Source organism: Odocoileus virginianus, chromosome 19 (assembly GCF_023699985.2).
Source record: "Odocoileus virginianus isolate 20LAN1187 ecotype Illinois chromosome 19, Ovbor_1.2, whole genome shotgun sequence".
Taxonomy (NCBI): domain Eukaryota; kingdom Metazoa; phylum Chordata; class Mammalia; order Artiodactyla; family Cervidae; genus Odocoileus; species Odocoileus virginianus.
The window spans coordinates 25,418,962-25,432,383 of NC_069692.1; the positions used below are offsets into that span (position 1 = coordinate 25,418,962).

Consider the following 13,422-nt stretch of genomic DNA (forward strand, 5'->3'; position numbering starts at 1 on the left):
CATGGTAGCCTTTGTACATTCTCATTTTCTGGACTCTGGGATGTTGTTAGATTCTGACTTCTTCCAGTATATGTTTAAAGTACAAACCTGAATTTCGATGTGTTAGAATTGTATTACTCTCATCAGGAAGAGGAAGAGGCAACACAGAGTAGCTCAGAGAAAAAGAGGCTCTGCTGAAAGAAAAGCAGACTTTTGACCTCCTGTAAATTCCACAGAGACCTCTCAAGGACCAAGAAACAAATTTCATGACTTAGACAACCATCTTTAGTGAGGGGATTTCCTTTTAGGAAAATGTTTTAATTCTTTGACATAAGGATATATTTTGTGGGAAAAGAGGGAAAAAGGATTTGTTGAAAAAATTAAAGGAATAGTAATAAATTAATATCTAAGTACCATACATCTGGCATATCGAGAAATAGGTAGCAAAGCTTCAGGGAAATCTTGTGACTATCAGAAAAGTAAAAGACAGGAAAGTCCAAAGATAAAAGAAATGTAGAGGAAAAAGTCCTAGTTAAAGCAGAAAAAAAAGTGCTCTAAGAATTTTTCAAAATTATAAAGTACTTTAAAGACAAAGTACTTAAGGGCAGATGAAGAACCTTCTATAATAATCATCAGAATCTGAATAATAAACTGAAATAGTCCCCTTGGTACACTGTAAAGTATGCAATTTTAATTATATGATTTTTCTAGCTAATTTCTGCTTCAAAAACAGTAAAGTACTTCTGCTTACAAGGTGGCAGAGACGAGAACTTTTCTGAACCTCTCATACGCACGTTGTCATCAAAATTTAAATTAGCAGAAACATGCCTTTGAGTTAAATCACAATTAGCCCTTAAACAGATCTATTTACTGAGAACCCACTATGTGTCCAACATTAGCTGCATATGCTAAACACACTTTGCATTGGTAAAGCAACTTTTTCCTTTTCAGGTTCTCACAAATGACATTTTAAAACAAACTATATTTGTTTTTAGCATTAACTATACGAGCTGACTACATCTATTATTATAAATTGCTCCTACTTGGGAGAATGAGCTTCTAGAAGACAAAATACATCCAGTTGTACTTGTGTATATATATTTTACATAGCTACGTATGGAAGTCAATCAACAGTGATAAATACAAACAGATTGTCTGACAAAATAAAACACAATTTTCAGGGAACAGAAATGACACATTTGTCAGAAGATGTCCACAAATAATTAATTACTTTAGCACAATAAAGATATTCTCTTAATACTAGAGTTTCTTATAAGAGGATACTCATTACTTTCTAACCATCTGTCATCACTCCTCCCTGAAAAACTAATTAGGGTTTCCTCCAATCACACATTATAAATCATGCAAATGTGGATGGCAAAAAACACAGTTTAAAGAAGTTAACATTACAACATTTTGTATTTGAAAAATCACAGGCCTCAGAATTAGCCTTTCACGTTCTAATAATTACCCTGCTTATTGTTCTCATCTTTTCCTGATAAATTATTAGATATTAAACTTAAGAACATTAAAATTAAAAAAAAAAACTTACAGGTAGTAGAGTTTTCCTGCAGCAGGAAGCTCCCTCTTCCGATAATCTATCCCAGAATCTAGTTGGACTGTATTACAATATTCCTACAATCCAAACACAAAAAAATATCTTTTTAAATAACTGCTTGCTTAGAATTATAATCTTTCTGTTATCCCATTTTTTTTTAATTTTTGAAATTTTCCTCAATAAAATAATGTTTAGGACAAAACAATAGAACTCACGTAAGAATTGTAAATGTTGCAATATAAAACACATATCAAACCAAAAAATATCAGTTTAATAAAATTCAGATTTGTAGCATGCTTTCCTGAAACTTCGCTAAAACTGCACTGCCAGCAAATTCCCCAAATAATTGCATTCGATTTTTTTAAATTCCAGTTTCCATTACTCTGAAGTGAGAAGCTGGAGGCTATCAGAAAGAATGACTCACAGACCTTAAGCATCACAATGGGAGTCAGACAGTCTAAGAAAGCTGCATCACAACATTAGTATCCACATTTCAAACTGAATGATGATACCAAAGGGATGTTACACGTATACCTGCCCTTCACTTCTTTTTTTTTTTTTTTTTTACACTTTTTTTTCCCATTTATTTTTATTAGTTGGAGGCTAATTACTTTACATCATTACAGTAGTTTTTGTCATACATTGAAATGAATTAGCCATGGATTTACATGTATTCCCCATCCCAGTCCCCCCTCCCACCTCCCTCTCCACCCGATCCCTCTGGGTCTTCCCAGTGCACCAGGCCCGAGCACTTGTCTCATGTACCCAACCTGGGCTGGTGATCTGTTTCACCCTAGATAATATACATGTTTCAATGCTGTTCTCTTGAAACATCCTACCCTCGCCTTCTCCCAGAGTCCACAAGTCTGTTCTATACATGAGAGTCTCTTTTTCTGTTTTGCATATAGGGTTATCATTACCATCTTTCTAAAGTCCATATATATGTGTTAGTATACTGTAATGGTCTTTCTTTCTGGCTTACTTCGCTCTGTATAATGGGCTCCAGTTTCATCCATCTCATTAGAACTGATTCAAATGAATTCTTTTTAATGGCTGAGTAATATTCCATGGTGTATATGTACCACAGCTTCCTCATCCATTCGTCTGCTGATGGGCATCTGGGTTGCTTCCATGTCCTGGCTATTATAAACAGTGCTGCAATGAACATTGGGGTGCACGTGTCTCTTTCAGATCTGGTTTCCTTGGTGTGTATGCCCAGAAGTGGGATTGCTGGGTCATATGGCAGTTCTATTTCCAGCTTTTTAAGAAATCTCCACACCGTTTTCCATAGCGGCTGTACTAGTTTGCATTCCCACCAACAGTGTAAGAGGGTTCCCTTTTCTCCACACCCTCTCCAGCATTTATTGCTTGTAGACGTTTGGATAGCAGCCATCCTGACTGGCGTATAATGGTACCTCATTGTGGTTTTGATTTGCATTTCTCTGATAATGAGTGATGTTGAGCATCTTTTCATGTGTTTGTTAGCCATCTGTATGTCTTCCTTGGAGAAATGTCTGTTGAGTTCTTTGGCCCATTTTTTGATTGGGTCATTTATTTTTCTGGAGTTGAGCTGGAGAAGTTGCTTGTATATTTTTGAGATTAATCCTTTGTCTGTTGCTTCGTTTGCTATTATTTTCTCCCAATCTGAGGGCTGTCTTTTCACCTTGCTTATAGTTTCCTTTGTTGTGCAAAAGCTTTTAAGTTTCATTAGGTCCCATTTGCTTATTTTTGCTTTTATTTCTAAAATTCTGGGATGTGGGTCATAGAGGATCCTGCTGTGATTTATGTCGGAGAGTGTTTTGCCTATGTTCTCCTCTAGGAGTTTGATAGTTTCTGGTCTTACATTTAGATCTTTAATCCATTTTGAGTTTATTTTTGTGTATGGTGTTAGAAAGTGTTCTAGTTTCATTCTTTTACAGGTGGTTGACCAGTTTTCCCAGCACCACTTGTTAAAGAGGTTATCTTTTTTCCATTGTATATCCTTGCCTCCTTTGTCGAAGATAAGGTGACCATAGGTTCATGGATTTATCTCTGGGCTTTCTATTCTGTTCCATTGATCTAGCAAACAGAATCCAACAACATATTAAAAAAATCATTCATCATGACCAAGCGGGCTTTATCCCAGGAATGCAAGGATTCTTTAATATCCGCAAGTCAATCAATGTAATACACCACATTAACAAATTGAAAGATAAAAACCATATGATTATCTCAATAGATGCAGAAAAAGCCTTTGACAAAATTCAACATCCATTTATGATTAAAACTCTCCAAAAAGCAGGAATAGAAGGAACATACCTCAACATAATAAAAGCTATATATGACAAACCCACAGCAAGCATCACCCTCAATGGTGAAAAACTGAAAGCATTTCCCCTGAAATCAGGAACAAGACAAGGGTGCCCACTCTCACCACTACTATTCAACATAGTTTTGGAAGTTTCGGCCACAGCAATCAGGGAAGAAAAAGAAGTAAAAGGAATCCAGATAGGAAAAGAAGAAGTGAAACTCTCTCTGTTTGCAGATGACATGATCCTCTACACAGAAAACCCTAAAGACTCTACCAGAAAATTACTAGAGCTAATCAATGAATACAGTAAAGTTGCAGGATATAAAATTAACACACAGAAATCTCTTGCATTCCTATACACTAACAATGAGAAAACAGAAAGAGAAATTAAGGAAACAATACCATTCACCATTGCAACAAAAAGAATAAAATACTTAGGAGTATATCTACCTAAAGAAACAAAAGACCTATACATAGAAAACTATAAAACACTGATGAAAGAAATCAAAGAGGACACAAACAGATGGAGAAATATACCGTGTTCAGGGATTGGAAGAATCAATATTGTCAAAATGGCTATACTACCCAAAGCAATCTATAGATTCAATGCAATCCCTATCAAACTACCAACGGTATTTTTCACAGAACTAGAACAAATAATTTCACAATTTGTATGGAAATACAAAAAACCTCGAATAGCCAAAGTAATCTTGAGAAAGAAGAATGGAACTGGAGGAATCAACCTGCCTGACTTCAGACTCTACTACAAAGCCACAGTCATCAAGACAGTATGGTACTGCCCTTCACTTCTAAATGATAGCCACTGCCCTTGTTCCTTAGCTCCCTCCCCAGCCACCCACGTCTTCGGAGTTCTAGCCCGCTGTGGACCCCTTCTTCAACCTGAAGTGATCCTAAGCTCCTTGAGGATGTCGTTGTCTCCTCACAATTACTCTTTCCTTTCCAGCCTCTGGGGTGCGTGTGTGTATGGAAACTGCCATACATCCCACACACACCCTAAAATTCTTACTATGGAAGCAAATGAGCTTTTGCTATACCTGTGCAGGTCAGTTGACTTTTCTGGAATATATATATATAAAGAGCGAGAGATTCACACACATCCATACATGTAACACATGCACACACACATATATATTTACTCATTCTAGTAGGACATGGTAAAGGGTTTTCAGAATAATTCAAGAAACATTTACAGTCTGACCTTTTTGTTTTCATTCTAAATAAAAATTGCATTACAAAAATTGAGGAGGAAAAATAATATTTTGACAACTTCACTACTTTTACCAATGAAAAACTGCATTTGGAAGCTAAGGTAACTATGGCAGATTATATTTTCCAAAGATAGGTGCAATAATGTCTCCATCCCAACAGATCTTGTAACCACTAAGGTAATTTTGCCAGATTATATTTTCCAAAGATGGTTGCAGTAATGTCTCCATCCCAACAGACCTTCTAATCATTAAGAAGTCTATGCACCTCACCTGAATCCTGTGGCTATAGTGAAAATGATACTGTGCAATAATACCTGATGTGACATCCGAGGCAGCTTCCTACTTGTTGGCCGGAACACTTGCTCTGGCACCCTAAACTGTCAGGTAAGCGCCGCCTGCCTGGGGGCAACTAGAAGAGCTTGAAATTTAGCCTGTACAGAGAGGCCTTAAGACGACATGAAGACAAGAGGTGTCTGACCAGTACCCAGCCATTCCAGCTGTAGCTGCTAATGCAGTAAGGGAGCCAGAATAGTCAGCTGAGCTTTTCTCAAATCCCAGAAACATGGATAATAAAATATTATTTTATGCCTCTAAATTTTGCAGTCATTTGTTATGCAACAATAGGTAAGTAAGAAGAGCACCATCTGGGCACACATGGAAGGCAGCAACATTCCTCCTCCCTGAAATTACATCCTGGAATGGACTGCTCTGCAAGCACTGCCCATCACCTGCACCACAGGGAGTAGATTGTACACGGTGGCAGTGAGAATGCATTTCCCCTCCTCCCATGGGACAGCAAGCTAAAGGGCTCAGGGAAGTAAGTGAGGCTGATCAAGCATCCATCTGAGACTGAGAAGTTTCCCAAAGACTGAGGGGTTTTTTCTTGAAGCAACATTTTCAGTGCTAACACAACAAAAGTCATAGGCACACTGAGATAGTTGGTCACCCTCGGAGAGAAGGCCCTGAAATCTGGCCTGGATGGGTCGAAAAGCTATGCCATTTTGATTTTTATACATAGCAATTGTGAATCAAGTTTACCTTGATTCAAGGTAAATTGAATCAAGGTTAACTGGAAATGGTCAAACAGGAGATGGCAAGAGTGAACATCAATATTTCAGGAAGCAGTGAACTAAAATGGACTGGAATGGGCAGATTTAATTCAGATGACCATTATACCTACTTCTGTGGGCAGGAATCCCTTAGAAGAAATGGAATAGCCCTCATAATCAACGAAAATGTCCGAAATGCAGTACTTGGGTGCAATCTCAAAACTGATAGAATGATCTGATATCTGTTCGTTTCCAAGGCAATCCATTCAATATCACAGTAATCCAAGTGCCCCAACCACTAATGCTGAAGAAGCTGAAGTTGAATGGTACTATGCAAGACCTTCTACAACTAACACCAAAAAAAGATGTCCTTTTCATCATAGGGGACTGGAAGGCAAAAGTACAGAGTCAAGGAGTAACAGGCAAGTTTGGCCTTGGAGTACAAAATGAAGCAGGGCCAAGGCTAACAGAGTTTTGCCAAGAGAACACATTGGTCATAAACACTCTCTTCCAACAACACAAGAGACAACTCTACACATGGACATCACCAGATAGTCAATACTGAAATCAGATTGATGATATTCTTTGTAGCGGAAGACGGAGAAGCTCTATACAGTCAGTAAAAACAAGACCTAGAACTGACTGTGGCTCAAATTATGAACTCCTTATTGCAAAATTCAGACTTCAAATGAAGAAAGTAGGGAAAATCAGACCATTCAGGTATGACCTAAATCAAATCCCTAATGATTATACAGTGGAAGTGACAAACAGATTCAACGGATTAGATCTGATAGACAGAGTGCCTGAAGGGCTATGGTTAGAGGTTCGTGACATTGTACAGGAGGCAGTGATTAAGACCATCCCCAACAAAAAGAAATGCAAAAAGGCAAAATGGTTGCCTGAGGAGGCGTTACAAATAGCTGAGAAAAGAAGAGAAGTGAAAGGAAAAGGAGAAAAGGAAAGATACACCCATCTAAATGTAGAGTTCCAACGAAAAGCAAGGAGAGAAAAGAAAGCCTTCCTCAGTGATCAATGCAAAGAAACAGAGGAAAACAATAGAATGGGGAAGATTAGAGATCGCTTCAAGAAAATTAGAGATGCCACAGGAACATTTCATGCAAAGAGGGGCACAATAAAGGACAGAAACGGTATGGACCTAACAGAAGCAGAAGATATTAAGAAGAGGGAGCAAGAATACACAGAAGGACTATACAAAAAAGATCTTCATGACCCAGATAACCATGATGGTGTGATCACTCACCTACAGCCAGACATCCTGGAATGCAAAGTCAAGGGGGCATTAGCAAGCAGCACTATGAACAAAGCTAGTGGAGGTGATGGAATTCCACTTGAGCTATTTCAAATCCTAAAAGAGGATGCTGTGAAAGTGCTGCACCCAACATGCCAGCAAATTTGGAAAACTCAGCAGTGGCCACTGGACTGGAAAAGGTCAGTTTTCATTCCAATCCCAAAGAAAGGCAATGCCAAAGAATGCTCAAACTACCACACAACTGCACTCATCTCACACGCTAGCAAAGTAATGCTCAAAATTCTCCAAGCCAGGCTGCAATAGTATGTGAACCAAGAACTTCCAGGTGTTCAAGCTGAATTTAGAAAAGGCAGAGGTACCAGAGAGCAAACTGTCAACATCTGTCGAATCATAGAAAAGGCTAGAGAGTTTCAGAAAAGCATCTACTTCTGCTTTATTCACTACGCCAAAGCCTTTGACTGTATGGATCACAAAAAACTGTTTAAAATTCTTCAAGAGATGGGAGTACCAGACCACCTGACCTGCCTCCTGAGAAATCTGTATGCAGGACAAGAAGCAACAGTTAGAAACAGACATATAACAACTGACTGGCTCCAAATAGGGAAAGGAGTACGTCAAGGCTGTGTATTTTCACCCTGCTTATTTAACTTATATGTAGAGTACATCACGTGAAATGCCAGGCTAGATGAAGCACAAGCTATAATCAAGGTTGCCAGGAAAAATATCAATAACCTCAGATATGCAGATGACACCACCCTTATGGCAGAAATTGAAGAATAACTAAAGAGCCTCTTGATGGAAGTGAAAGAGGAGAGTGAAAAAGTTGGCTTAAAACTCAACATTCAAAAAACTAAAATCATCCACAGGCATCCTGTCCTATCAGTTCATGGCAAATAGATGAGGAAACAATGGAAACAGTGACAGACTTTATTCTTGGGGGCTCCAAAATCACTGTGGATGGTGACTGCAGCCATGAAATTAAAAGATGCTTGCTCCTTGGAAGAAAAGGTATGACCAACCTAGACAGCATATTAAAAAGCAAAGATATTACTTTGCCAACAAAGGTCCGTCTAGTCAAAGCTATGGTTTTTCCAAAAGTCATGTATGGATGTGAGAGTTGGACCATAAAGAAAGTTGAGCGTTGAAGAATTGATGTTTTTGAACTGTGGTGTTGGAGAAGACTCTTGAGAGTCCCTTGGACTGCAAGATCAAACCAGTCAATCCTAAAGGAAATCAGTCCTGAGTATTCATTGGAAGGACAGATGCTAAAGCTAAAGCTCCAATACTCTGGCCACCTGATTTGAAAAAATGACTCACTGGAAAAGACCCTGATGCTGGGAAAGATTGAAGGCAGAAGGAGCAGGGGATGACAGAGGATGAGATGGTTGGATGGCATCACCGACTCAATGGACATGAGTTTGAGCAAGCTCCAGGAGTTGGTGATGGACAGGGAAGCCTGGCGTGCTGCAGTCCATGGGGTGACAAAGAGTCAGACACAACTGAGTGACTAAACTGAACTGAACTGAATCAGGTTAGAATAATCCCCAATAAGAGGCCAGGCGTTTAGAGAGACTACAAAGCTAAGCTTTTGAACTACATGTTTGAAGAATCACCTCTGAACCTAACAGTCAGAGCACCATGCAATGCTTGGCCTAAGCAGCCACCCACACATCCCTAGCTCATTCCAAGTGGTTCTAAACCACCCTCAGGACTCATGCCCTTAACCCATTTCACCAGAAAGAAATACAGCATTGCCCACATACATGCATTTCACTCTCCCCTTGCCTCAGATGGCCTGTAAAAAAAAAAGAAAGGTACAGCCATACATTTCTCTTCTTCTCAATCTGAGTAATGCAGTAAACCTGCTATAATTTAGGGTTTCAACCATCCAGTACAAAGAAAGAAGGAGATGCATTTGTTCAGGTAAACTTCTTTCTCTCTGTCTCCATGAGGGAAATCTGTCCTGGTTTGATAAGGGTCAACTATTCATAATCTACCTGTACTACAGACAATATACTACACAGTGGACCAGTATCTTCATATAAGTGTATCCCCCAGGTTCTCTATTTCTTTTAAACAATAATTTATCTTATATTACTCAATATTCCTAATTTAGTCAAATATTGTTCTTTTGTGTTTTTTTTTGCTATTGAAAAAATAAGGCTAATGAAAGTTATACAAGTTTCAATTTTTCCTTCTGGGTAACTAACTTCTCTCTCATATGAGTGATTAAGCCCTACCAAATGATTGCATTTGTACATTCACTAATCACCACAAAGGAATACCTAATCAGCAGCATAAGAACTATAACCAAAGCCCTTAGATGTTAGCTCTTAATTGTCTGAAAAATACTAACACTTAGTTTATATTTTAAAGAAAAATAAACCTCTAAATTTCTGATTTCATTCACCTAAGTTAGAGTCTTTAGACCACTTTGCATGAGAGTGGAAAGGGGTGAAAACTAAGCTATTTCCAAGTTGAGGATCATCTAGTCAAATGGGCATGATCTCTAAGCAATCTCCTAATTTCCAAGGATATTTACAAGACCTGTGACCTCTTATCACCAACCAATTCAAATGCATAAAACTAATCAGCCATCAAACTGAATTTATTTTAAGATGGTTTGTATATTTATGTATACAGAGGACAAATACAATTACACAAGCTAAAAATGCAATTAGGAAATTCAAGGAGGAAAAGGAGGGAGGTTAACACATTGGGAGCATACTCATGAGTCAAAGGCCTTGACTCTGGAAAGAAAAATATACAACTAAAAGGATCATATTCCAGAGTTTACATTTTCTTCAAGATCTATTGTGTGTATTTTTAGCAATTCTGGATAACACCGTTAGAAAAATAGCATCTCACAAAAATAACTTCTTACAGCTTCCAGTCTGGCTTTTTCCTTCCCAGCTGGAACAAAAGAACAATAAATACTATGGAGAAAAATCCTTTAAAGGTACAATATATTAACCTTGTAAGCAAAAACTGAAATAATAAAGATTTCTGTTTGTTAAATACTCTTTTATTATAAAAGTACTATTGCTTACTCTAGAAAATTTGGAAAATAGGAGAAAAAAAACCAACCACATAAATCAAAGTTTTGTGCTTATCTAAATGATTACATTAATTGGGAATTTAAAGATGAAAATTATTGGCATGTTTCTTGATAGTATTCAACTGATAAGTTTTATACAGTTTTAAAAAGAAAGCATAAAAGGAAAAAAGGTTGAGACTTTTTCTAGTTCTACAATAAAAAATATTGTAATAACTAAGATCTTTTTGCTTAATTCTTAAAAAGTTTACACTCTTCAAACCAAAAAGTGACCCATGCTTATTGCAAAAACTTCAAGTATCAAATGTATAAAAATAGAAAGTTTATCACCTTCTCAGAAAAAAGTATGTGTATAGCTTATATCCTTCAAGTTTTTCCTTTACACATAGAGATGATGATAGACAGAAAGAGAAATTGGGATCATATTATACACACTTCTAAGTTTAATCCTTTTTGATACCTTTAAAGTTCTATGAGAGAAATAACTATTATGTTTAAATACTGAAAAGCTATACTGCATACTGTACTATTATATTTACTAAAAATACAATTCCATAAATAAATGACAAGTAAGAGTAAAAAAGTACACTGAACCAAAAAAAGGGTGGGAGACTGGGTGGGGATGTCTTTTCAAATTTTACTTATGCTTTTAGGCAGCTATACATCTAAATATATATACTGAAGCAGCTATACATTCTAAGATAGCTGCTTCAATCTCATTTAAAATACTTATGTGCTACCATTTCAAAGCTTAAGCAATGATATGTAAAAATTCAATACACAAACTTCATACACTTTTAAGCCTTTTGTAATTTAAGCATAACAAATATATAAAAATCTAAAAATAAGCATCCAGCTTAATCAAGAATCAGAACATTACTAGCACTTCTGAGGCCCCCCTAAGTATTCTTTTTCACCCTTCCAAACAACCAGTATCCTGATTCTAGCATCATAGAATTTTGCCTGTTTCTGGAGCTTTTATATATAAAGGTGAAATTATACAGTATTCAATATGCATTCTTTTGTGACTGGGCTATTTTATGGTTTACAAGATTTATTCATCCATATGTTTTGTGTAGTTGTAGTTTATTGATTGTTCTATCATACCCACAATGTGAACATGCCTCGATTTATTGATTCATTCTACTGTTGATGGATATTTGGGCTGTTTCTAGTAACTAGCTCTTTCAAATAATGCAGCCACAAACATTCTGGCACATGATTTTTAGTACATATGCATACATGCTCTTGCTGGATATATACTACCCAAAGAGTTAACTACTTGATCATGAGTTCAGTTCAGTTCAGTCGCTCAGTTGTGTCTGACTCTTTGCAACCCCATGGACTGCAAGCACGCCAGACCTCTCTGTCCATCACCAACTCCCAGAGCTTACTCAAACTCATGTCCATGAAGTTGGTAATGCCATCCAACTATCTTATCCTCTGTCGTCCCCTGCTCCTTCTGCCCTCAATCTTTCCCAGCATCAGGGTCTTTTCCAATGAGTCAGTTCTTCACATCAGGTGTCCAAAGTATTAGACCTTCAGTTTCAACATCAGTCCTTCCAATGAATACTCAGGACTGATTTCCTTTAGGATGGACTGGTTGGATCTCCTTGCAATCTAAGGGACTCTCAAGAGTCTTCTCCAACACCACAGTTCAAATGCATCAATTCTTTGGCGCTCAGTTTTCTTTACAGTGCAACTCTCACATCCATACATGACTACTGGAAAAACCACAGCTTTGACTAGATGGACCTTAGTTGGCAAAGTAACATCTCTGCTTTTCAATATGCTGTCTAGGTTGGTCATAGCTTTTCTTCCAAGGAGCAAGTGTCTTTTAATTTCATGGTTGCAGTCATCACCTGCAGTGATTTTGGAGCCCAAAAAATAAAGTCTCTCAGTGTTCCACTGTTTCCCCATCTATTTGCCATGAAGTGATGGGACCAGATGCCATGTTCTTTTGTTTTCTGAATGTTGAGCTTTAAGCCAACTTTTTCACTCTCCTCTTTCACTTCCATCAAGAGGCTCTTCAGTTATTCTTCGCTTTCTGCCATAAGAGTGGTGTCATCTGCATATCTGAGGTTATTGCTATTTCTCCCAGCAATCTTGACTCCAGTTTGTGCTTCATTCAGCCCGGCATTTCACATGATATACTCCGCATATAAGTTAAATAAGCAGAGTGACAATATACAGCCTTGACATACTCCTTTCCTGACTTGGAACCAGCCCATTGTTCGATCTCCAGTTCTAACTGTTGCTTCTTGACCTGCATACAGATTTCTCAGGAGGCAGGTCAGGTGGTCTGGTATTCCCATCTCTTGAAGAATTTTCCATAATTTGTTGTGATCCACATAGTCAAAGGCTTTGGCATAGTCAATAAAGCAGAAGCAGATGTTTTTCTGGAACTCTCTTGCTTTTTTGATGATCCAACAGATGTTGGCAATTTGATCTCTAGTTCCTCTGCCTTTTCTAAATCCAGCTTGAACATCTGGAAGTTCATGGTTCATGTACTGTTGTAGCCTGGCTTGGAGAATTTTGAGCATTACTTTGCTAGCGTTGTGAGATGACTTCAATTGTGTGGTACTTTGAACATTCTTTGGCATTGCCTTTCTTTGGGATTGAAATGAAAACTGACCTTTTCCAGTCCTGTGGCCACTGCTGAGTTTTCCAAATTTGCTAGCATGTTGGGTGCAGCACTTTCACAGCATCCTCTTTTAGGATTTGAAATAACTCAAATGGAATTCTATCACCTCCACTAGCTTTGTTCGTAGTGATGCTTCCTAAGGCCCACTTGACTTCGCATTCCAGGATGTCTGCCTCTAGGTGAGTGATTACACCACTGTGGTTATCTGGGTCATGAAGATCTTTTTTGTATAGCTGTTCTGTGTATTGTTGCTCCCTCTTCTTAATATCTTCTGCTTCTGTTAGGTCCATACCATTTCTGTCCTTTATTGTGCCCCTCTTCGCATGAAGTGTTCCCGTGGCATCTCTA

The 13,422-nt window shown here is 37.9% G+C and overlaps 1 protein-coding gene across 6 annotated transcripts in view; it reads right to left on the minus strand.

Moving 5' to 3' along the window:
• AFG1L (AFG1 like ATPase) overlaps positions 1-13,422 on the minus strand; it is a 194,925-nt gene that overhangs the window by 61,085 nt on the left and 120,418 nt on the right. For all 6 annotated transcript variants that reach the window (XM_070450003.1, XM_070450004.1, XM_070450002.1 and 3 more), the window contains exon 8: positions 1,532-1,614. In XM_070450003.1, coding sequence (XP_070306104.1) covers positions 1,532-1,614 — 83 coding nt within the window. The remainder of the gene's footprint in view (positions 1-1,531; positions 1,615-13,422) is intronic.